The sequence below is a fragment of the Salvelinus fontinalis genome, chromosome 2 (genome assembly GCF_029448725.1).
Source record: "Salvelinus fontinalis isolate EN_2023a chromosome 2, ASM2944872v1, whole genome shotgun sequence".
In the NCBI taxonomy this organism is placed as follows: Eukaryota; Metazoa; Chordata; class Actinopteri; order Salmoniformes; family Salmonidae; genus Salvelinus; species Salvelinus fontinalis.
Window position 1 is genome coordinate 12,446,274 of NC_074666.1, and position 23,454 is coordinate 12,469,727.

Sequence of the window (23,454 nt, forward strand, 5' to 3'; positions counted from 1 at the left end):
AGTAGAGAGGAGCAGAGCAGAGAGGAGCAGAGTAGAGAGGAGCAGAGCAGAGAGGAGCAGAGTAGAGAGGAGCAGAGCAGAGCAGAGACGAGGAGCAGAGCAGAGAGGAGCAGAGCAGAGAGGAGCAGAGTAGAGTAGAGAGGAGCAGAGCAGAGACAAGAGGAGCAGAGCAGAGAGGAGCAGAGCAGAGAGGAGCAGACTGTTCTTACTATCAGAGAACAAAAGGAAATTGACGACTGTGCTGCCAAAAAGTAAAAAAAATACACACCACAGACATGCACTTCTCATGAGCTACGAGCCATAGCAGGAAAATAACGGTACGTGGTACGTAGTGCTGAAGAAGTTAAGTACACAAATTCCACCCTGAAAAAGTTTGTGTTCCAAATGGCACCACATTCCCTATAAGTGCACTACTTTTGACCAGGGCCCAAAGGGTTCTGGTTAAAAGTAATTCACTACGAAGGGAATAGGATGCCATTTGGCACGCATCCAGAGACCATTTCCAAACACTAAAGACCATTAAGAGTGAAGTGGTTGGTGCATTATGCCTAAGCTGCTGAACCAATCCAAGGCCAGCTCTCACAGAGACATTGACCTTTCACCTCTGAGGGATTTGTGTGGGTGGGAGCCGGGGAGATGGGGCCGCAGGGTCCAGAGATAATTGCCTTCCTAACTTAAACAGTGCCGGTTCAGACAAAAAGATTCCACACGGGAAGGGAACATCATTCATGAGCCGTGCAGAAGAAGTAGAAGAAGCGTGGTGATTGGTCAGGAAAGCACCAAGGATGAGGGGGTTGGGCTGAGGTGGGGGAAACAGAGGGTGAGGAACTATGTTGTACTAGAAAACACATCATAATGTTGTAGGTTTTTTTGTGGGTGCTTATATTTGTCATATTTCACAAATACTAGTGTAATAACATGTAATTACACCCGTGCCTAGGCACACTCAAAGCCTTGCACTAGCTACTGGGCCTTGTGAAACTCAAGTCGGCAGGAGAGACTAGCTTGGTGTAACTATGTACTATAACAAACACACATTAAGCCCCAGCGGTAGAGATGCCTGGAAGGGCGGTAGGTCGCCTGGCACTAACCTTGGCACGTCCTCCGAGGTTGCACCAATGGGGCTGGGCGGGGAGGTGAAAGTTGTGTCTGTTTCTGAAATGGTACCCTATTTTCCTACAAAGTGCACTACTTTAGACCCTATTTTCCTACAAAGTGCACTATTTTAGACCCTATTTTCCAACAAAGTGCACTACTTTAGACCCTATTTTCCTACAAAGTCCACTACTTTAGACCCTATTTTCCTACAAAGTCCACTACTTTAGACCCTATTTTCCTAGAAAGTCCACTACATTAGACCCTATTTTTCTACAAAGTGCACTACTTTAGACCCTATTTTCCTACAAAGTGCACTACTTTAGACCCTATCTTCCTACAAAGTACACTACTTTTGGCCAGGGCCCATGGGTCATTACTTTCAGACGCAGGTTGCATCTCCTAGCTTGGCCCTGAGGGAATTACTTGGCTGCCTGCTAACAGATGGTCTGGGCCTCATCACTCCATAATGTGCCACGCTGCAGCACAGCGCCAAGCCACCGCTAAGCCCACCCTCCCTGAGCTTAGCTCCTGCAGTTTATCTGGGAGGGTGAGAGAGAGGAGCATCAGACAGGATAGAGAGAGGAGCATCAGACAGGATAGAGAGAGGAGCATCAGACAGGATAGAGAGAGGAGCATCAGACAGGATAGAAAGAGGAGCATCAGACAGGATAGCGAGAGGAGCATCAGACAGGATAGAGAGAGGAGCATCAGACAGGATAGCGAGAGGAGCATCAGACAGGATAGCGAGAGGAGCATCAGACAGGATAGCGAGGGGAGCATCAGACAAGATAGCGAGGGGAGCATCAGACAAGATAGCGAGGGGAGCATCAGACAGGATAGCGAGAGGAGCATCAGACATGATAGCGAGAGGAGCATCAGACATGATAGCGAGAGGAGCATCAGACAGGATAGAGAGGGGAGCATCAGACAGGATAGCGAGAGGAGCATCAGACAGGATAGCGAGAGGAGCATCAGACAGGATAGAGAGGGGAGCATCAGACAGGATAGAGAGGGGAGCATCAGACAGGATAGAGAGAGGAGCATCAGACAGGATAGAAAGAGGAGCATCAGCCAGGATAGAGAGGGGAGCATCAGACAGGATAGCGAGAGGAGCATCAAGACAGGATAGAGAGAGGAGCATCAAGACAGGATAGAGAGAGGAGCATCAGACAGGATAGAGAGGGGAGCATCAGACAGGATAGCGAGGGGAGCATCAGACAGGATAGCGAGAGGAGCATCAGACAGGATAGCGAGAGGAGCATCAGACAGGATAGCGAGAGGAGCATCAGACAGGATAGCGAGGGGAGAATCAGACAGGATAGCGAGAGGAGCATCAGACAGGATAGAGAGGGGAGAATCAGACAGGATAGCGAGAGGAGCATCAGACAGGATAGAGAGGGGAGCATCAGACAGGATAGCAAGAGGAGAATCAGACAGGATAGCGAGGGGAGCATCAGACAGGATAGCGAGGGGAGCATCAGACAGGATAGCAAGAGGAGAATCAGACAGGATAGCGAGGGGAGCATCAGACAGGATAGAAAGAGGAGCATCAGACAGGATAGAGAGAGGAGCATCAGACAGGATAGAGAGAGGAGCATCAGACAGGATAGCAAGAGGAGAATCAGACAGGATAGCGAGGGGAGCATCAGACAGGATAGCAAGAGGAGAATCAGACAGGATAGCGAGGGGAGCATCAGACAGGATAGCAAGAGGAGAATCAGACAGGATAGCGAGGGGAGCATCAGACAGGATAGCGAGAGGAGCATCAGACAGGATAGAGAGAGGAGCATCAGACAGGATAGAGTACGGTACGGTGCAGTACGGTGCTGTTCAGTAAACACACTATGCTACGGTACGGTGCTGTTCAGTAAACACACTATGCTACGGTACGGTGCAGTACGGTGCTGTTCAGTAAACACACTATGCTACGGTACGGTGCTGTTCAGTAAACACACTATGCTACGGTACGGTGCAGTACGGTGCTGTTCAGTAAACACACTATGCTACAGTACGGTGCTGTTCAGTAAACACACTATGCTACGGTACGGTGCAGTACGGTGCTGTTCAGTAAACACACTATCCTACGGTACGGTGCAGTACGGTGCTGTTCAGTAAACACACTATGCTACGTTACGGTGCTGTTCAGTAAACACACTATGCTACGGTACGGTGCAGTACGGTGCTGTTCAGTAAACACACTATGCTACGGTACGGTGCAGTACGGTGCAGTTCAGTAAACACACTATGCTACGGTACGGTGCTGTTCAGTAAACACACTATGCTATGGTACGGTGCAGTACGGTGCTGTTCAGTAAACACACTATGCTACGGTACGGTGCAGTACGGTGCTGTTCAGTAAACACACTATGCTACGTTACGGTGCTGTTCAGTAAACACACTATGCTACGGTACGGTGCAGTACGGTGCTGTTCAGTAAACACACTATGCTACGGTACGGTGCAGTACGGTGCAGTTCAGTAAACACACTATGCTACGTTACGGTGCTGTTCAGTAAACACACTATGCTACGGTACGGTGCAGTACGGTGCTGTTCAGTAAACACACTATGCTACGGTACGGTGCAGTACGGTGCTGTTCAGTAAACACACTATGCTACGTTACGGTGCTGTTCAGTAAACACACTATGCTACGGTACGGTGCAGTACGGTGCTGTTCAGTAAACACACTATGCTACGTTACGGTGCTGTTCAGTAAACACACTATGCTACGGTACGGTGCAGTTCAGTAAACACACTATGCTACGTTACGGTGCAGTACGGTGCTGTTCAGTAAACACACTATGCTACGGTACGGTGCAGTTCAGTAAACACACTATGCTACGGTACGGTGCAGTACGGTGCTGTTCAGTAAACACACTATGCTACGTTACGGTGCAGTAAGGTGCTGTTCAGTAAACACACTATGCTACGGTACGGTGCAGTACGGTGCTGTTCAGTAAACACACTATGCTACGTTACGGTGCAGTTCAGTAAACACACTATGCTACGGTACGGTGCAGTACGGTGCTGTTCAGTAAACACACTATGCTACGTTACGGTGCAGTTCAGTAAACACACTATGCTACGTTACGGTGCAGTTCAGTAAACACACTATGCTACGGTACGGTGCAGTACGGTGCTGTTCAGTAAACACACTATGCTACGTTACGGTGCAGTTCAGTAAACACACTATGCTACGGTACGGTGCAGTACGGTGCTGTTCAGTAAACACACTATGCTACGGTACGGTGCAGTACGGTGCTGTTCAGTAAACACACTATGCTACGTTACGGTGCAGTTCAGTAAACACACTATGCTACGGTACGGTGCAGTACGGTGCTGTTCAGTAAACACACTATGCTACGTTACGGTGCAGTTCAGTAAACACACTATGCTACGGTACGGTGCAGTTCAGTAAACACACTATGCTACGGTACGGTGCAGTACGGTGCTGTTCAGTAAACACACTATGCTACGGTACGGTGCAGTTCAGTAAACACACTATGCTACGGTACGGTGCTGTTCAGTAAACACACTATGCTACGGTACGGTGCAGTACACTGCGGTAGGTTAGAGGCTGTTTTCATCAATGGCACCTGATGGCTGTCATTATGAGTGAGCAAAAGTGTGTGTGGTGGGAGGTAGGGGTGTGTGTGTGGTGGGAAGTAGGTGTGTGTACATTGGGTCTTAGCCTGAATAAGTGTGTACATGTGTGTGTGTGTGTGTGTGTGTGTGTGTGTGTGTGTGTGTGTGTGTGTGTGTCTTATTTAGCCTGAATAATGATACACACAAGCCAAGGATTTTGCTTACGGTAGTACAAAAGTCCAAGCTTAGAAAAAAATGGTTCTGTCACAATAAAGGACATTACAATAGGTGACCACTTACACAGCAGAATGAGGCATTGTGAACCAACGCAAACATTACTCTCTCTGTGTAGAACCAAAAATAATTACCTTGACTACCGGTTGCCTAAACCAAGTCCAACCCAAGTCTAACAAATCATATTTACAAATCTCTCTTCTTCCACATACAAACTAAACCAGCTGTATATCCTTCACCATGAACCAACTCAAACCAGCTGTATATCCTTCACCATGAACCAACTCAAACCAGCTGTATATCCTTCACCATGAACCAACTCAAACCAGCTGTATATCCTTCACCATGAACCAACTCAAACCAGCTGTATATCCTTCACCATGAACCAACTCAAACCAGCTGTATATCCTTCACCATGAACCAACTCAAACCAGCTGTATATCCTTCAACATGAACCAACTCAAACCAGCTGTATATCCTTCACCATGAACCAACTCAAACCAGCTGTATATCCTTCACCATGAACCAACTCAAACCAGCTGTATATCCTTCACCATGAACCAACTCAAACCAGCTGTATATCCTTCACCGTGAACCAACACAAACCAGCTGTATATCCTTCACCATGAACCAACTCAAACCAGCTGTATATCCTTCACCGTGAACCAACTCAAACCAGCTGTATATCCTTCACCATGAACCAACTCAAACCAGCTGTATATCCTTCACCATGAACCAACTCAAACCAGCTGTATATCCTTCACCATGAACCAACTCAAACCAGCTGTATATCCTTCACCATGAACCAACTCAAACCAGCTGTATATCCTTCAACATGAACCAACTCAAACCAGCTGTATATCCTTCACCATGAACCAACTCCCTCTCCTTCCACCCCCCTTTAACAAAGAACAAAGTTGCCCCCCCGAGTGGCGCAGCGGTCTAAGGCACTGCATCTCAGTGCTAGAGGCGTCACTAGAGACTCTGGTTCGATCCCGGGCTGTATCACAACCGGCCTTGATCGGGAGTCCCATAGGGCAGTGCACAATTGGCCGGGCGTCATCCGGGTTTGGCCGGGGTAGGCCGTCATTGTAAAATAAGAATGTGTTACCTCACTGACCTGCCTAATTAAATAACAGCAGAGTGGTTTACCTGTGCATCACAACAATTAGCTTGTTCCCCAGTCAGTGTATGTTGGACATCTGACCTCCACTACGGTGTATTGATTAGGACACACCACAGAACAAGGTTCTGCAATGGAAAATATAAATTCACGATTGTTATTGGACAAGTTCAGGTAATCCCTCCCTGTTTCAGTCCATTGTCTTCCGTTTGGTGCATCATAAACACAATTCTGCTCAGAAATGAACATACCTCTGCTCTGTCTGGGGGGTATCTAATGAAGACCAGCAGACTGGAGCCTCACCCACGAGAGGAAATACCAGCAGACTGGAGCCTCACCCACGAGAGGAAATACAAGCAGACTGGAGCCTCACCCACGAGAGGAAATACAAGCAGACTGGAGCCTCACCCACGAGAGGAAATACAAGCAGACTGGAGCCTCACCCACGAGAGGAAATACAAGCAGACTGGAGCCTCACCCATGAGAGGAAATACAAGCAGACTGGAGCCTCACCCACGAGAGGAAATACAAGCAGTCTGGAGCCTCACCCACGAGAGGAAATACAAGCAGACTGGAGCCTCACCCATGAGAGGAAATACAAGCAGACTGGAGCCTCACCCACGAGAGGAAATACAAGCAGTCTGGAGCCTCACCCACGAGAGGAAATACAAGCAGTCTGGAGCCTCACCCACGAGAGGAAATACAAGCAGTCTGGAGCCTCACCCACGAGAGGAAATACAAGCAGACTGGAGCCTCACCCACGAGAGGAAATACAAGCAGTCTGGAGCCTCACCCACGAGAGGAAATACAAGCAGTCTGGAGCCTCACCCACGAGAGGAAATACAAGCAGACTGGAGCCTCACCCATGAGAGGAAATACCAGCAGACTGGAGCCTCACCCACGAGAGGAAATACAAGCAGTCTGGAGCCTCACCCACGAGAGGAAATACAAGCAGTCTGGAGCCTCACCCACGAGAGGAAATACAAGCAGTCTGGAGCCTCACCCACGAGAGGAAATACAAGCAGTCTGGAGCCTCACCCACGAGAGGAAATACAAGCAGACTGGAGCCTCACCCACGAGAGGAAATACAAGCAGTCTGGAGCCTCACCCACGAGAGGAAATACAAGCAGACTGGAGCCTCACCCACGAGAGGAAATACAAGCAGACTGGAGCCTCACCCACGGGAGGAAATACCGGCAGACTGGAGCCTCACCCACGAGAGGAAATACAAGCAGACTGGAGCCTCACCCATGAGAGGAAATACAAGCAGACTGGAGCCTCACCCACGAGAGGAAATACAAGCAGACTGGAGCCTCACCCACGAGAGGAAATACAAGCAGTCTGGAGCCTCACCCACGAGAGGAAATACAAGCAGACTGGAGCCTCACCCACGAGAGGAAATACAAGCAGACTGGAGCCTCACCCACGGGAGGAAATACAAGCAGACTGGAGCCTCACCCACGGGAGGAAATACCGGCAGACTGGAGCCTCACCCACGAGAGGAAATACAAGCAGACTGGAGCCTCACCCACGAGAGGAAATACAAGCAGACTGGAGCCTCACCCACGAGAGGAAATACAAGCAGTCTGGAGCCTCACCCACGAGAGGAAATACAAGCAGACTGGAGCCTCACCCACGAGAGGAAATACAAGCAGACTGGAGCCTCACCCACGGGAGGAAATACCGGCAGACTGGAGCCTCACCCACGAGAGGAAATACAAGCAGACTGGAGCCTCACCCACGAGAGGAAATACAAGCAGACTGGAGCCTCACCCACGGGAGGAAATACAAGCAGACTGGAGCCTCACCCACGAGAGGAAATACAAGCAGACTGGAGCCTCATCCACGAGAGGAAATACAAGCAGACTGGAGCCTCACCCACGAGAGGAAATACAAGCAGACTGGAGCCTCACCCACGGGAGGAAATACAAGCAGACTGGAGCCTCACCCACGAGAGGAAATACAAGCAGACTGGAGCCTCATCCACGAGAGGAAATACAAGCAAAAGTACAGTGTGTGTGTTGTCTCAGAACGGGCACTGAGACAGGCAGCTCTTTGTGAAGGGGAGGGGCCTACCAGAAAGACAGGGATGATCAAAGAGTCCAGGGAAGGCCTGGACAGTCTGGGTCAGGCTGGCTGTGAGTCTAAAGCAGTCCACTATATAGAGAATAGGGTGCCATTTGATATGTAGGCCTACCCAGGAAACCCTCCAAAGCAGCCTGGCAGCCTGGCCCCAGCACAGAGCTTTGACTTTCAAATCATTTTTTGTTTCATACAGGGGGTAAAATAGCAATGGCCGCACAGTCAAAAGGTATACAATGTCGAGGTGGTGGTGTTAAATTAATACATTTGGGATCAAAATATCATAAACGGTGCAATTTGAACAAGAGTTCTTCCATTGGCCATTTATATACGTGTTGTAGGACTAGAAGTCCATGACCGTTTGGGTCCCGCAGCTTATAAAGGCTTCATAAACACTACATAAATGCTTTACAAATCTATAACCATATGTCATGCTTTATAAACACTACATAAATGCTTTACAAATCTATAACCATATGTCATGCTTTATAAAGGACTCAATGTGGCATAACTGTGTGACAACCAATGTCAAATGTGACATGCCACCTGTTATAAAGCACAGGTTTATAAGCATCGCTTAATAAAGGCCTTATAAGTCATGTTAAATTGAGGCTTCACAAAGAATGTATTACCTTGTCATCCATCTTGGGAGAGCATTGCAAGGCCAGGATATTGGGTTTGAATCCTGGGACCACCCATACGTAAAAATGTATTCACACATTTACATTTACATTTAAGTCATTTAGCAGACGCTCTTATCCAGAGCGACTTACACGACTGTAAATCGCTTTGGATAAAAGTGTCTGCTAAATTTTATAATATTTCACTAAAACATTTCTAGGATGGCCCAATCTCTTTGGATGCATAGTCATTATTGGACCGTACATTAACTTCACCCAGAATTGAGTGCTGCAGGATGACAGGATGATGCAGGATGCAGTCATGCACAGCAGAAAACTGACTTTATTTACTGCCTACTTCTGTTAATTCCCAAATAATATTTTTTTTTGCTGCAAAGAAACCACTACTAAAGGACACCAATAAGAAGAAGAGACTTGCTTGGGCCAAGAAACATGAGTAATGGACATTAGACCGGTGGAAATCTGCCCTTTGGTCTGATGGGTCCAAATTGGAGATTTTTGCTTCCAACCGCCGTGTCTTCGTGAGACGCAGAGTTGGTGAACGGATGATCTCCGCATGTGTGGTTCCCACCGTGAAGCATGGAGGAGGAGGTGTGATACTGTCAGTGATTTATTTAGAATTCAAAGCACACTTAACTAGCATGGCTACCACAGCATTCTGCACCGATACGCCATCCCATCTGGTTTGCACTTAGTGGGACTATCATTTGTTTTTCAACAGGACAATGACCCAACACACCTCCAGGCTGTGTAAGGGCTCTTTGACCAAGAAGGAGAGTGATGGAGTGCTGCATCAGATGACCTGGCCTCCACAATCACCTGACCTCAACCTAATTGAGATGGTATGGGAAGAGTTGGACCGCAGAGTGAAGGAAAAGCCGCCAACTCCTTCAAGACTGTTGGAAAAGCATTCCAGGTGAAACTGGTTGAGATAATGCCAAGAGTGTGCAAAGCTGACATCAAGGCAAAGGGTGGCTACTTTGAAGAAACTAAAATATGTTTTGATTTGTTTAACACTATTTTGATGTCTTCACTATTAATCTACAATGTAGAAAATAGTAAAATAAAGACAAATCCTTGAATGAGTAGGTGTCCAAACTTTTAACTGGTGCTGTATATACACACACACACACGCTGACCGCCTGCAGTACCTCCACACAGACCCAATGTTGAATATACCTGGTCTAGTAGTTAAGAATAAGTGACCATGAAGCAGGAATAGTTCCACCTTGTATATTTATGGGTTGATTCACTTTAGCAAGTTACTAAATGAAGCATTGTGTCAACAGGTTTCTTAGAATGTTGTGGGAAAACACCCCAGAGTCGACCACAATCAAAATATCTATTACTTTTAGACTCAAAAGTAACCGAGCAACTGCACTACAAGAGTTTACTGCCGTACCAGTTTCCCAGTTGGTCTATCAGACAGCAGACTTCAGCTGCTGGAGGGCATGTGCTCACTATGTTCATGTGTGAGATGAATTCTAGGAAGGATTCCTGGTGAACTGCAGTAATTACTGAAGGCTTGTCATTCCTAGAATGTGCAGCAGTGAGCAGCGGGGACTGGGGATGTAAGCTGAGACATCCCACATAATGACATCCCTGGAGATGTACTACACGGACGGTTGCCAAGCTCTAACGTTACTGACACCACAGCCAACCTGCATAAGTGGCACAATTCCTCAACCACCCCACCATCCCGCTCCCCCAGTCCCACCTCCTTTCCCAGGAACACTGAAAACTCCCAGACGTCCACAAACATTCCGCTCCGGAATCCTGTGTGAATTCCGACATCATCCATTATGGCATTGCCACTTCCCGGCCTATGACCTTTATTCTCATTGGGAGGCTTTTCCTAGTGATGAATGAATATGTATGAACTTTCCAATTTGTAAGTCGCTCTGGATAAGAGCGTCTGCTAAATGACTTAAATGTAAATGTAAAATGTTATACGTAGCAATACCACAAACACATATCATTGATTCTTTCACATCATTCAATCAAACAAGGCTTAGCATTTTCTTAACTTTTATAATTGTGGTTGGTGAGACAGTTCCAACTAAAGTCCTCTTCGAAGACCATCCATTCACACCTCATCATTCTTACCTGGATTTAAATACATAAGATATACAGTAGATACCGTATAGTATCTACCTATACACCTGTCATGTTTTTTTAGTACCTCCAGAAACACACTCAACACACCTAAACCTGCTCTACCAGTCCATAGACAGCCAAGAATATATAGGCTACATCACACCAGGCCTGCATTTGAGCGAGTGTAATATGTAATCTGACTGACGTCTGCCAGACCAGTGTCTACTGCAACCTGGAGTGTTGCTCTAACAGCCCTCAGCCAGACCAGTGACAGCATGTTGCTCTAACAGCCCTCAGCCAGACCAGTGACAGCATGTTGCTCTAACAGCCCTCAGCCAGACCAGTGGCAGCATGGTGCTCTAACAGCCCTCAGCCAGACCAGTGGCAGCATGGTGCTCTAACAGCCCTCAGCCAGACCAGTGGGAGCATGTTGCTCTAACAGCCCTCAGCCAGACCAGTGGCAGCATGGTGGTCTAACAGCCCTCAGCCAGACCAGTGGCAGCATGGTGCTCTAACAGCCCTCAGCCAGACCAGTGACAGCATGGTGCTCTAACAGCCCTCAGCCAGACCAGTGACAGCATGTTGCTCTAACAGCCCTCAGCCAGACCAGTGACAGCATGTTGCTCTAACAGCCCTCAGCCAGACGAGTGACAGCATGTTGCTCTAACAGCCCTCAGCCAGACCAGTGGCAGCATGTTGCTCTAACAGCCCTCAGCCAGACCAGTGACAGCATGTTGCTCTAACAGCCCTCAGCCAGACCAGTGGCAGCATGGTGCTCTAACAGCCCTCAGCCAGACCAGTGACAGCATGTTGCTCTAACAGCCCTCAGCCAGAACAGTGACAGCATGTTGCTCTAACAGCCCTCAGCCAGACCAGTGACAGCATGTTGCTCTAACAGCCCTCAGCCAGACCAGTGACAGCATGTTGCTCTAACAGCCCTCAGCCAGACCAGTGACAGCATGTTGTTCTAACAGCCCTCAGCCAGACCAGTGACAGCATGGTGCTCTAACAGCCCTCAGCCAGACCAGTGGGAGCATGTTGCTCTAACAGCCCTCAGCCAGACCAGTGGGAGCATGTTGCTCTAACAGCCCTCAGCCAGACCAGTGGGAGCATGTTGCTCTAACAGCCCTCAGCCAGACCAGTGGCAGCATGTTGCTCTAACAGCCCTCAGCCAGACCAGTGGCAGCAGGGTGCTCTAACAGCCCTCAGCCAGACCAGTGGCAGCAGGGTGCTCTAACGGCCCTCAGCCAGACCAGTGGCAGCATGGTGCTCTAACGGCCATCAGCCAGACCAGTGGCAGCAGGGTGCTCTAACAGCCCTCAGCCAGACCAGTGGCAGCATGGTGCTCTAACAGCCCTCAGCCAGACCAGTGGCAGCATGGTGCTCTAACAGCCCTCAGCCAGACCAGTGGCAGCATGGTGCTCTAACAGCCCTCAGCCAGACCAGTGACAGCATGGTGCTCTAACAGCCCTCAGCCAGACCAGTGGCAGCATGGTGCTCTAACAGCCCTCAGCCAGACCAGTGACAGCATGGTGCTCTAACAGCCCTCAGCCAGACCAGTGGCAGCCTGGTGCTCTAACAGCCCTCAGCCAGACCAGTGACAGCATGTTGCTCTAACAGCCATCAGCCAGACCAGTGACAGCATGTTGCTCTAACAGCCCTCAGCCAGACCAGTGACAGCATGTTGCTCTAACAGCCCTCAGCCAGACCAGTGACAGCATGTTGCTCTAACAGCCCTCAGCCAGACAAGTGACAGCATGGTGCTCTAACAGCCCTCAGCCAGACAAGTGACAGCATGGTGCTCTAACAGCCCTCAGCCAGACCAGTGACAGCATGTTGCTCTAACAGCCCTCAGCCAGACCAGTGGGAGCATGTTGCTCTAACAGCCCTCAGCCAGACCAGTGACAGCATGGTGCTCTAACAGACCTCAGCCAGACCAGTGGCAGCATGGTGGTCTAACAGCCCTCAGCCAGACCAGTGGCAGCATGTTGCTCTAACAGCCCTCAGCCAGACCAGTGACAGCATGGTGCTCTAACAGCCCTCAGCCAGACCAGTGGCAGCATGGTGCTCTAACAGCCCTCAGCCAGACCAGTGACAGCATGTTGCTCTAACAGCCCTCAGCCAGACCAGTGACAGCATGTTGCTCTAACAGCTCTCAGCCAGACAAGTGGCAGCATGGTGCTCTAACAGCCCTCAGCCAGACCAGTGACAGCATGTTGCTCTAACAGCCCTCAGCCAGACAAGTGACAGCATGGTGCTCTAACAGCCCTCAGCCAGACCAGTGGCAGCATGGTGCTCTAACAGCCCTCAGCCAGACCAGTGGCAGCATGGTGCTCTAACAGCCCTCAGCCAGACCAGTGGCAGCATGTTGCTCTAACAGCCCTCAGCCAGACCAGTGGCAGCATGGTGCTCTAACAGCCCTCAGCCAGACCAGTGGCAGTATGGTGCTCTAACAGCCCTCAGCCAGACCAGTGACAGCATGGTGCTCTAACAGCCCTCAGCCAGACCAGTGGCAGCATGTTGCTCTAACAGCCCTCAGCCAGACCAGTGACAGCATGGTGCTCTAACAGCCCTCAGCCAGACCAGTGGCAGCATGGTGCTCTAACAGCCCTCAGCCAGACCAGTGGCAGCATGGTGCTCTAACAGCCCTCAGCCAGACCAGTGGCAGCATGGTGCTCTAACAGCCCTCAGCCAGACCAGTGGCAGCATGGTGCTCTAACAGCCCTCAGCCAGACCAGTGGCAGCATGGTGCTCTAACAGCCCTCAGCCAGACCAGTGGCAGCATGGTGCTCTAACAGCCCTCAGCCAGACCAGTGGCAGCATGGTGCTCTAACAGCCCTCAGCCAGACCAGTGGCAGCATGTTGCTCTAACAGCCCTCAGCCAGACCAGTGGCAGCATGGTGCTCTAACAGCCCTCAGCCAGACCAGTGGCAGTATGGTGCTCTAACAGCCCTCAGCCAGACCAGTGACAGCATGGTGCTCTAACAGCCCTCAGCCAGACCAGTGGCAGCATGTTGCTCTAACAGCCCTCAGCCAGACCAGTGACAGCATGGTGCTCTAACAGCCCTCAGCCAGACCAGTGGCAGCATGGTGCTCTAACAGCCCTCAGCCAGACCAGTGGCAGCATGGTGCTCTAACAGCCCTCAGCCAGACCAGTGGCAGCATGGTGCTCTAACAGCCCTCAGCCAGACCAGTGGCAGCATGGTGCTCTAACAGCCCTCAGCCAGACCAGTGGCAGCATGGTGCTCTAACAGCCCTCAGCCAGACCAGTGGCAGCATGGTGCTCTAACAGCCCTCAGCCAGACCAGTGGCAGCATGGTGCTCTAACAGCCCTCAGCCAGACCAGTGGCAGCATGTTGCTCTAACAGCCCTCAGCCAGACCAGTGGCAGCATGGTGCTCTAACAGCCCTCAGCCAGACCAGTGGCAGTATGGTGCTCTAACAGCCCTCAGCCAGACCAGTGACAGCATGGTGCTCTAACAGCCCTCAGCCAGACCAGTGGCAGCATGTTGCTCTAACAGCCCTCAGCCAGACCAGTGACAGCATGGTGCTCTAACAGCCCTCAGCCAGACCAGTGGCAGCATGGTGCTCTAACAGCCCTCAGCCAGACCAGTGGCAGCATGGTGCTCTAACAGCCCTCAGCCAGACCAGTGGCAGCATGGTGCTCTAACAGCCCTCAGCCAGACCAGTGGCAGCATGGTGCTCTAACAGCCCTCAGCCAGACCAGTGGCAGCATGGTGCTCTAACAGCCCTCAGCCAGACCAGTGGCAGCATGGTGCTCTAACAGCCCTCAGCCAGACCAGTGGCAGCATGGTGCTCAAGACAATGATCCAAAACACACACAGGTCTACATGAAAATGGCAAAAAAATCTACAAATGAAGTCCAGACATAATCCCAACAGATGTGGCAGGATTTAAAATGAGCCGTTCATGGTTGAAAACCCACAACATGTCAGAGTTACAGCAGTTCTGCATAGAAGAGAGGGACACAGCGACGTGAGAGACTGATCAACAACTACAGGAAGCGCGTGGAGTCTCACAACCAGTAATTGAGGGGAATTACTTTTCACACAGGGGAATGTGGTGTTGCATAACTTTGTTAATTAAATAAATAAATAAATAAATAAATGTTGTGTGTTATTTGTAAACTCAGGTTCCCTTTATCTAATATTAGGTTTTATTGAAGATCTGATAACATTCAGTATCAAATATATGCAAAAAGAGAGAACATCAGAAAGGGGGAAAATACTTATTGTCAGCACTATATCAAAACAAATATTTAACAAAGGGAAATTATTTCATGTTCTTAAGCGAATAGTGAAAATAATCCAGTGTCCTCTATACAGTATAGGTCATCTGTGTCCTCCAGCCTGCTCCCAGTCCCATTTACGCCCTCCAGCCTGCTCCCAGTGTCCTCTATACAGTATAGGTCATCTGTGTTCTCCAGCCTGATCCTAGTGTCCTCTAGGTCATCTGTGTTCTCCAGCGTGCTCCCAGTGTCCTCTAGGTCATCTGTGTCCTCCAGCCTGCTCCCAGTGTCCTCTAGGTCATCTGTGTCCTCTAGCCTGCTCCCAGTGTCCTCTAGGTCATATGTGTCCTCCAGCCTGATCCCAGTGTCCTCTAGGTCATCTGTGTCCTCTATACAGTATAGGTCATCTGTGTCCTCCAGCCTGCTCCCAGTCCCATTTACGTCCTCCAGCCTGCTCCCAGTGTCCTCTATACAGTATAGGTAATCTGTGTCCTCCAGCATGCTCCCAGTGTCCTCTATACAGTATAGGTCATCTGTGTCCTCCAGCCTGCTCCCAGTCCCATTTACGTCCTCCAGCCTGCTCCCAGTGTCCTCTATACAGTATAGGTCATCTGTGTCCTCCAGCCTGCTCCCAGTGTCCTCTATACAGTATAGGTCATCTGTGTCCTCCAGCCTGCACCAAGTGTCCTCTACACAGTATAGGTCATCTGTGTTCTCCAGCCTGCTCCCAATGTCCTCTAGGTCATCTGTGTCCTCCAGCCTGCTCCCAGTGTCCTCTATACAGTATAGGTTATCTGTGTCCTCCAGCCTGCTCCCAATGTCCTCTAGGTCCTCTGTGTCCTCCAGCCTGATCCCAGTGTCCTCTAGGTTCTCTGTGTCCTCCAGCCTGATCCCAGTGTCCTCTAGGTCCTCTGTGTCCTCCAGCCTGATCCCAGTGTCCTCTAGGTTCTCTGTGTCCTCCAGCCTGATCCCAGTGTCCTCCAACCTGATCCCAGTGTCTTCTTGGTTCTCTGTGTCCTCCAGCCTGATCCCAGTGTCCTCTGTGTCCTCCAGCCTGATCCCAGTGTCCTCTAGGTTCTCTGTGTCCTCCAGCCTGATCCCAGTGTCCTCTATGTTCTCTGTGTCCCCCAGCCTGATCCCAGTGTCCTCTAGGTTCTCTGTGTCCCCCAGCCTGCTCCCAGTGTCCTCTGTGTCCTCCAGCCTGATCCCAGTGTCCTCTAGGTTCTCTGTGTCCTCCAGCCTGATCCCAGTGTCCTCTAGGTGCTCTGTGTCCCCCAGCCTGATCCCAGTGTCCTCTAGGTGCTCTGTGTCCCCCAGCCTGATCCCAGTGTCCTCTAGGTGCTATGTGTCCTCCAGCCTGATCCCAGTGTCCTCTAGGTCCTCTGTGTCCTCCAGCCTGATCCCAGTGTCCTCTAGGTTCTCTGTGTCCTCCAGCCTGATCCCAGTGTCCTCCAGCCTGATCCCAGTGTCCTCTAGGTTCTCTGTGTCCTCCAGCCTGATCCCAGTGTCCTCTAGGTCCTCTGTGTCCTCCAGCCTGATCCCAGTGTCCTCTAGGCTCTCTGTGTCCTCCAGCCTGATCCCAGTGTCCTCCAGCCTGATCCCAGTGTCCTCTAGGTCCTCTGTGTCCTCCAGCCTGATCCCAGTGTCCTCTAGGTTCTCTGTGTCCTCCAGCCTGATCCCAGTGTCCTCCAGCCTGATCACAGTGTCCTCTAGGTTCTCTGTGCCCTCCAGCCTGATCCCAGTGTCCTCTGTGTCCTCCAGCCTGATCCCAGTGTCCTCTAGGTTCTCTGTGTCCTCCAGCCTGATCCCAGTGTCCTCTAGGTTCTCTGTGTCCCCCAGCCTGATCCCAGTGTCCTCTAGGTTCTCTGTGTCCCCCAGCCTGATCCCAGTGTCCTCTAGGTTCTCTGTGTCCTCCAGCCTGATCCCAGTGTCCTCCAGCCTGATCACAGTGTCCTCTAGGTTCTCTGTGCCCTCCAGCCTGATCCCAGTGTCCTCTGTGTCCTCCAGCCTGATCCCAGTGTCCTCTAGGTCCTCTATGTCCTCCAGCCTGATCCCAGTGTCCTCTAGGTTCTCTGTGTCCCCCAGCCTGATCCCAGTGTCCTCTAGGTGCTATGTGTCCTCCAGCCTGATCCCAGTGTCCTCTAGGTTCTCTGTGTCCTCCAGCCTGATCCCAGTGTCCTCTAGGTCCTCTGTGTCCTCCAGCCTGATCCCAGTGTCCTCTAGGCTCTCTGTGTCCTCCAGCCTGATCCCAGTGTCCTCCAGCCTGATCCCAGTGTCCTCTAGGTCCTCTGTGTCCTCCAGCCTGATCCCAGTGTCCTCTAGGTTCTCTGTGTCCTCCAGCCTGATCCCAGTGTCCTCCAGCCTGATCACAGTGTCCTCTAGGTTCTCTGTGCCCTCCAGCCTGATCCCAGTGTCCTCTGTGTCCTCCAGCCTGATCCCAGTGTCCTCTAGGTTCTCTGTGTCCTCCAGCCTGATCCCAGTGTCCTCTAGGTTCTCTGTGTCCCCCAGCCTGATCCCAGTGTCCTCTAGGTTCTCTGTGTCCCCCAGCCTGATCCCAGTGTCCTCTAGGTTCTCTGTGTCCTCCAGCCTGATCCCAGTGTCCTCCAGCCTGATCACAGTGTCCTCTAGGTTCTCTGTGCCCTCCAGCCTGATCCCAGTGTCCTCTGTGTCCTCCAGCCTGATCCCAGTGTCCTCTAGGTCCTCTATGTCCTCCAGCCTGATCCCAGTGTCCTCTAGGTTCTCTGTGTCCCCCAGCCTGATCCCAGTGTCCTCTAGGTGCTATGTGTCCTCCAGCCTGATCCCAGTGTCCTCTAGGTGCTCTGTGTCCCCCAGCCTGATCCCAGTGTCCTCTAGGTTCTCTGTGTCCTCCAGCCTGATCCCAGTGTCCTCTAGGTCATCTGTGTCCTCCATCCTGATCCCAGTGTCCTCTAGGTTCTCTGTGTCCCCCAGCCTGATCCCAGTGTCCTCTAGGTGCTATGTGTCCTCCAGCCTGATCCCAGTGTCCTCTAGGTGCTCTGTGTCCCCCAGCCTGATCCCAGTGTCCTCTAGGTTCTCTGTGTCCTCCAGCCTGATCCCAGTGTCCTCCAGCCTGATCCCAGTGTCCTCTAGGTTCTCTATGTCCTCCAGCCTGATCCCAGTGTCCTCCAGCCTGATCCCAGTGTCCTCTAGGTCCTCTATGTCCTCCAGCCTGATCCCAGTGTCCTCTAGGTTCTCTGTGTCCCCCAGCCTGATCCCAGTGTCCTCTAGGTGCTATGTGTCCTCCAGCCTGATCCCAGTGTCCTCTAGGTGCTCTGTGTCCCCCAGCCTGATCCCAGTGTCCTCTAGGTTCTCTGTGTCTCCAGCCTGATCCCAGTGTCCTCTAGGTCCTCTATGTCCTCCAGCCTGCTCCCAGTGTCCCTCCGTGTAACCCAGTATAATGGATAATAATACAGAGTATAGGAATGTGAGAGGTGTGCCTGCCTCCCTCCCTCCCTGTCACTGTTTAACAGCCCTACAGTCTGTGGAAGTGTTAGATTGTCTTGCTCCATGGGGAGTACCAGGCTGGCACATGCCAGTGGTGTGTGTGGGGGGGGGGGGGGGGATGTGTATAGGCGGGGGTGGCAGGCTCCCTGTTGTGTGACCGTGAATGAACAGTAGAAGTGGTGGGTGCAGCCTACACCTCTGCTCATCTCACTCTCTCGCAGGCGTGTGCGAGTGACAGTCGCTGTAATGTCACTCCTCTGCAGAGAAGAGAGAAGCCTGACAGACTCCAGGTCGGCAACAGGAGGCTACTGTTTTTTATTTGCCCCCCCAATTTTTTTATTTTATTATTTTAAATCTAAATCTGAAATTTCTTTAGTTTTTGGTATTTCTTTTAATATTTATATTTTTTGAAATACTAAAATCACCAAGAATTCAGCTAAAATGACTTTAGTTAAGGAAATCTGCTCCCAAATATTCCTACAAATAAAATAAGACACTCGCTCCAAAAAAAATCATCCTCCTGCTGAAGTGCAGCAAAATAGATAGACTACTCACTGGAAACCAGAGGGGGGTGGGGGGGGGGTGGGTGGGTGGGTGGGTGGGTGGGTGGGTGGGTGGGTGGGTGGGTAGGTAGGTAGGTAGGTAGGTAGGTATGTATGTATGTATGTATGTATGTGGGTACAGTGCATTCAGACCCAGTGACCTTTTCCACATTTTGTTACATTGCAGACTTATTCTAAAAATAGATTCAATAGTTTTTTCTGAATACTTTTTCAGAATGCACTGTATCTACACGGATGGCTGGATATAGGATGTCACCATGGAAACCAGATAAACACATCTTGCATCACCGAGATACTGAGAGGGGGAGTACTCGCAGGGAGGGAGGGAGGGAGGCAGAGAAGCAGCTCTTTCTCCTCAAACTAGCCCCCCCCACCATGATGTGTTACTGTATCGTCACTGGCAAGAAGTAGGAATACGGAGGTAAATTACTAGCCCGGACCCAGATCTGTTTTGTACAGTCTTTCACAACACCTACGGTCATTGTTTGACATGACACCAACTAGAAGTTGGCTATACAGTAAAAACAGATCTGGGACCAGGCTATGATAGGCTAAATGCTGTACTGTCTTGGTGGCTTTTCTGGTAATTGATTTCATGCTAACCATTCATCTAAACCCTCCATGCTCCACTCACTGTTTCGCCAGTCTGTGTTCTGCCCCAGTTTATTACCGCGTCTGTCTGCGCTCTCTGGTTCCTATGGAAACGGTCTGAGCCATTGTGACAGAACTCCTCCGCTGATGGAAATTGGAACTCGGAGGTGAGGCAGGTGTTACCGGAATCATCTTCCCCCCTTAGTTTTTTTTCCAATTACCCAGAGTACTATGCTGTGCTGTGGGATTGACTGATGGATGGAGGGGCCTTCTGAATAAGGATGCTTTGTTATAGTAGTGAATTACTGGTTGAGGATATACCCACATAGCATGTGTGACACACCCAGTCACAGAGAGACAACCGAGTCCAATATCCACACTAGAAATAATGTCCGGGCTATAAGTGGTACTGCTAGAGTGGATATAAGAAGATATCCAACATTATAGAATGTAGATTAGATGGCTACATAGTTGAGCAGAGGTGGAATGTCCGTGTGTGTGTGTGTGTGTGTGTACACGGGACAAACCAACACCCTAAATGGTTCTCCAGGTGGAGGTGCGTTAGTGTAGTGGTAGACAGGTGGAGGTGCGTTAGTGGACGGTGGTAGACAGGTGGAGGTGTGTTAGTGTAGTGGTAGACAGGTGGAGGTGTGTTAGTGTAGTGGTAGACAGGTGGAGGTGTGTTAGTGTAGTGGTAGACAGGTGGAGGTGTGTTAGTGTAGTGGTAGACAGGTGGAGGTGTGTTAGTGTAGTGGTAGACAGGTGGAGGTGTGTTAGTGTAGTGGTAGACAGGTGGAGGTGTGTTAGTGTAGTGGTAGACAGGTGGAGGTGTGTTAGTGTAGTGGTAGACAGGTGGAGGTGTGTTAGTGTAGTGGTAGACAGGTGGAGGTGTGTTAGTGTAGTGGTAGACAGGTGGAGGTGTGTTAGTGTAGTGGTAGACAGGTGGAGGTGCGTTAGTGTAGTGGTAGACAGGTGGAGGTGTGTTAGTGTAGTGGTAGACAGGTGGAGGTGTGTTAGTGTAGTGGTAGACAGGTGGAGGTGTGTTAGTGTAGTGGTAGACAGGTGGAGGTGCGTTAGTGGACGGTGGTAGACAGGTGGAGGTGTGTTAGTGTAGTGGTAGACAGGTGGAGGTGTGTTAGTGTAGTGGTAGACAGGTGGAGGTGCGTTAGTAGACGGTGGTAGACAGGTGGAGGTGTGTTAGTGTAGTGGTAGACAGGTGGAGGTGTGTTAGTGTAGTGGTAGACAGGTGGAGGTGTGTTAGTGTAGTGGTAGACAGGTGGAGGTGTGTTAGTGTAGTGGTAGACAGGTGGAGGTGTGTAAGTGTAGTGGTAGACAGGTGGAGGTGTGTTAGTGTAGTGGTAGACAGGTGGAGGTGTGTTAGTGTAGTGGTAGACAGGTGGAGGTGTGTTAGTGTAGTGGTAGACAGGTGGAGGTGTGTTAGTGTAGTGGTAGACAGGTGGAGGTGTGTTAGTGTAGTGGTAGACAGGTGGAGGTGTGTTAGTGTAGTGGTAGACAGGTGGAGGTGTGTTAGTGTAGTGGTAGACAGGTGGAGGTGTGTTAGTGTAGTGGTAGACAGGTGGAGGTGTGTTAGTGTAGTGGTAGACAGGTGGAGGTGTGTTAGTGTAGTGGTAGACAGGTGGAGGTGTGTTAGTGTAGTGGTAGACAGGTGGAGGTGTGTTAGTGTAGTGGTAGACAGGTGGAGGTGTGTTAGTGTAGTGGTAGACAGGTGGAGGTGTGTTAGTGTAGTGGTAGACAGGTGGAGGTGTGTAGAGAACAGGGGACTCACCTCTCGGAGACAGGTGTATATAGGACAGACCAACACCCTAAAGGGTTCTCCAGCGCTGGACCTCATGGTTCCAAAAACCTCACACAGGAAGGTGATGAATCCCAACCAAAGCTCCACGTCAGACGCCTGTAGCTCCACCCGACGAGAAAAGTCCTTCTGCAGAGGACAGCGAGAGGGGTGAATTCCATATTAGCATAATGTAAAATCAGGTTCTCCCCGGATTTTGTGTTAAACTCTCTACAACAAAGCTTTCTTAGTGTCCAACAAGCTTTCTCTGCCCTTAACCTTGTTCTGTCCACCTCCAAAACAAAGGTCATGTGGTTTGGTAAGAAGAATGCCCCTCTCCCCACAGGTGTGATTACTACCGCTGAGGGTTTAGAACTTGAGGTAGTCACCTCATACAAGTATTTGGGAGTATGGCTAGATGGTACACTGTCCTTCTCTCAGCACATATCAAAGCTGCAGAATAAAGTTAAATCTAGACTTGGTTTCCTCTATCGCAGGTATTGTCAAACTGGTACGCGAATGCCGTCGGGGTACGGCAAAAATATATATATTTTTTTACAGATAAAATTTTTACTTTTTTTACTTTAAAAAAAATTACAAAATTCTTCACAATTTCCATTTAGTAAGGCCCACATCCATAGAGACACATACCAGCTGTACTGGTAGTACTGCTACTACCAGCAGTACCCCACCGGTACCTGCTTCCACGAGCACAGCCAATGCTAGCATCAGCAATTCTACATGTTGTTGTTAGCCCAGCTAGCATGGACACTGACAGTTGTGAATCTGATACAGCCGAAGAGCTACTGCCCCCTTACATTGATTTGGGGTTCACTTATATTGGGAGTAGTGCCTTTCCTCAGGTACAGTGTGTTATATGTAAAAAAGTACTTTCTCACAACTCAATGAAACCTTCACTCTGCGCAGACATTTAGCAATAAAACATGCCAATTTGAAAATAAGCCGCGGGAGTTTATTTAGTGAGAATTAAGACAACTTTCGAGTTGTAAGACATGTATAAAAGCAACAGATACCATTAATAAGAAGGGGCTAGAAGTGTCTTTTTAGGTGAGCTACCGTGTGGCTAGGACAGGCAAGCCCCATACTATTGTAGAGGACTTAATTCTTCCTGCTGCTGCAGATATGGCTGGGACAATGCTGGGATATTTTTTTCTATATGTAAGATGGTTAAATAAAGAGCAAAAGTATTGATTATTATTATATTGTTATTTGTGCCCTGGTCTTGTAAGAGCTCTTTGTCACTTCCCACGAGCCGGGTTGTGACAAAAACTCACACTCATTGTTATGTTTAATAAATGTATTGTATAGTGTGTGTGTGGCAGGCTTACAATGATGGCAAAAAACAACATTTGAGAGTGAGCTGACCCTGGTGCTAGAAAGTGTACAGATGGATGTTGAATGTTTGAAGGAGTACGGGACTATAAAAGGTTTGGGAACCACTGCTCTATCGTAATCGCTCCTCTTTCACCACAGCTGCCAAACTAACCCTGATTCAGATGACCATCCTACCCATGCTAGATTACGAAGACATCATTTATAGATCGGCAGGTAAGGGTACTCTCGAGCGGCTAGACGTTCTTTACCATTTGGCCGTCAGATTTGCCACCAATGCTCTTTTTAGGACACATCACTGCACTCTATACTCCTCTGTAAACTGGTTATCTCAGTATACCCGTCGCAAGACCCACTGGTTGATGCTTATTTATAAAACCCTCTAAGGCCTCACTCCCCCCTATCTGAGATATCTACTGCAGCCCTCATCCTCCACATACAACACCTGTTCTGCCAGTCACATTCTGTTAAAGGTCCCCAAAGCACACACATCCCTGGGTCGCTCCTCTTTTCAGTTCGCTGTAGCTAGAGACTGGAACGAGCTGCAACAAACACTCAAACTGGACTGTTTAATCTCAATATCTTC

The 23,454-nt window shown here is 49.9% G+C and overlaps 1 protein-coding gene across 13 annotated transcripts in view; it reads right to left on the minus strand.

Moving 5' to 3' along the window:
- Positions 1-23,454, minus strand: part of ctif (CBP80/20-dependent translation initiation factor) — a 183,284-nt gene that overhangs the window by 17,313 nt on the left and 142,517 nt on the right. For all 13 annotated transcript variants that reach the window (XR_008752985.1, XR_008752982.1, XR_008752978.1 and 10 more), the window contains one exon: positions 21,510-21,665. Coding sequence is in view for 4 of the 13 variants with exons in the window: in XM_055864054.1 (XP_055720029.1) it covers positions 21,510-21,665 (156 nt within the window). In the remaining 9 variants the exon portion in view is untranslated. The remainder of the gene's footprint in view (positions 1-21,509; positions 21,666-23,454) is intronic.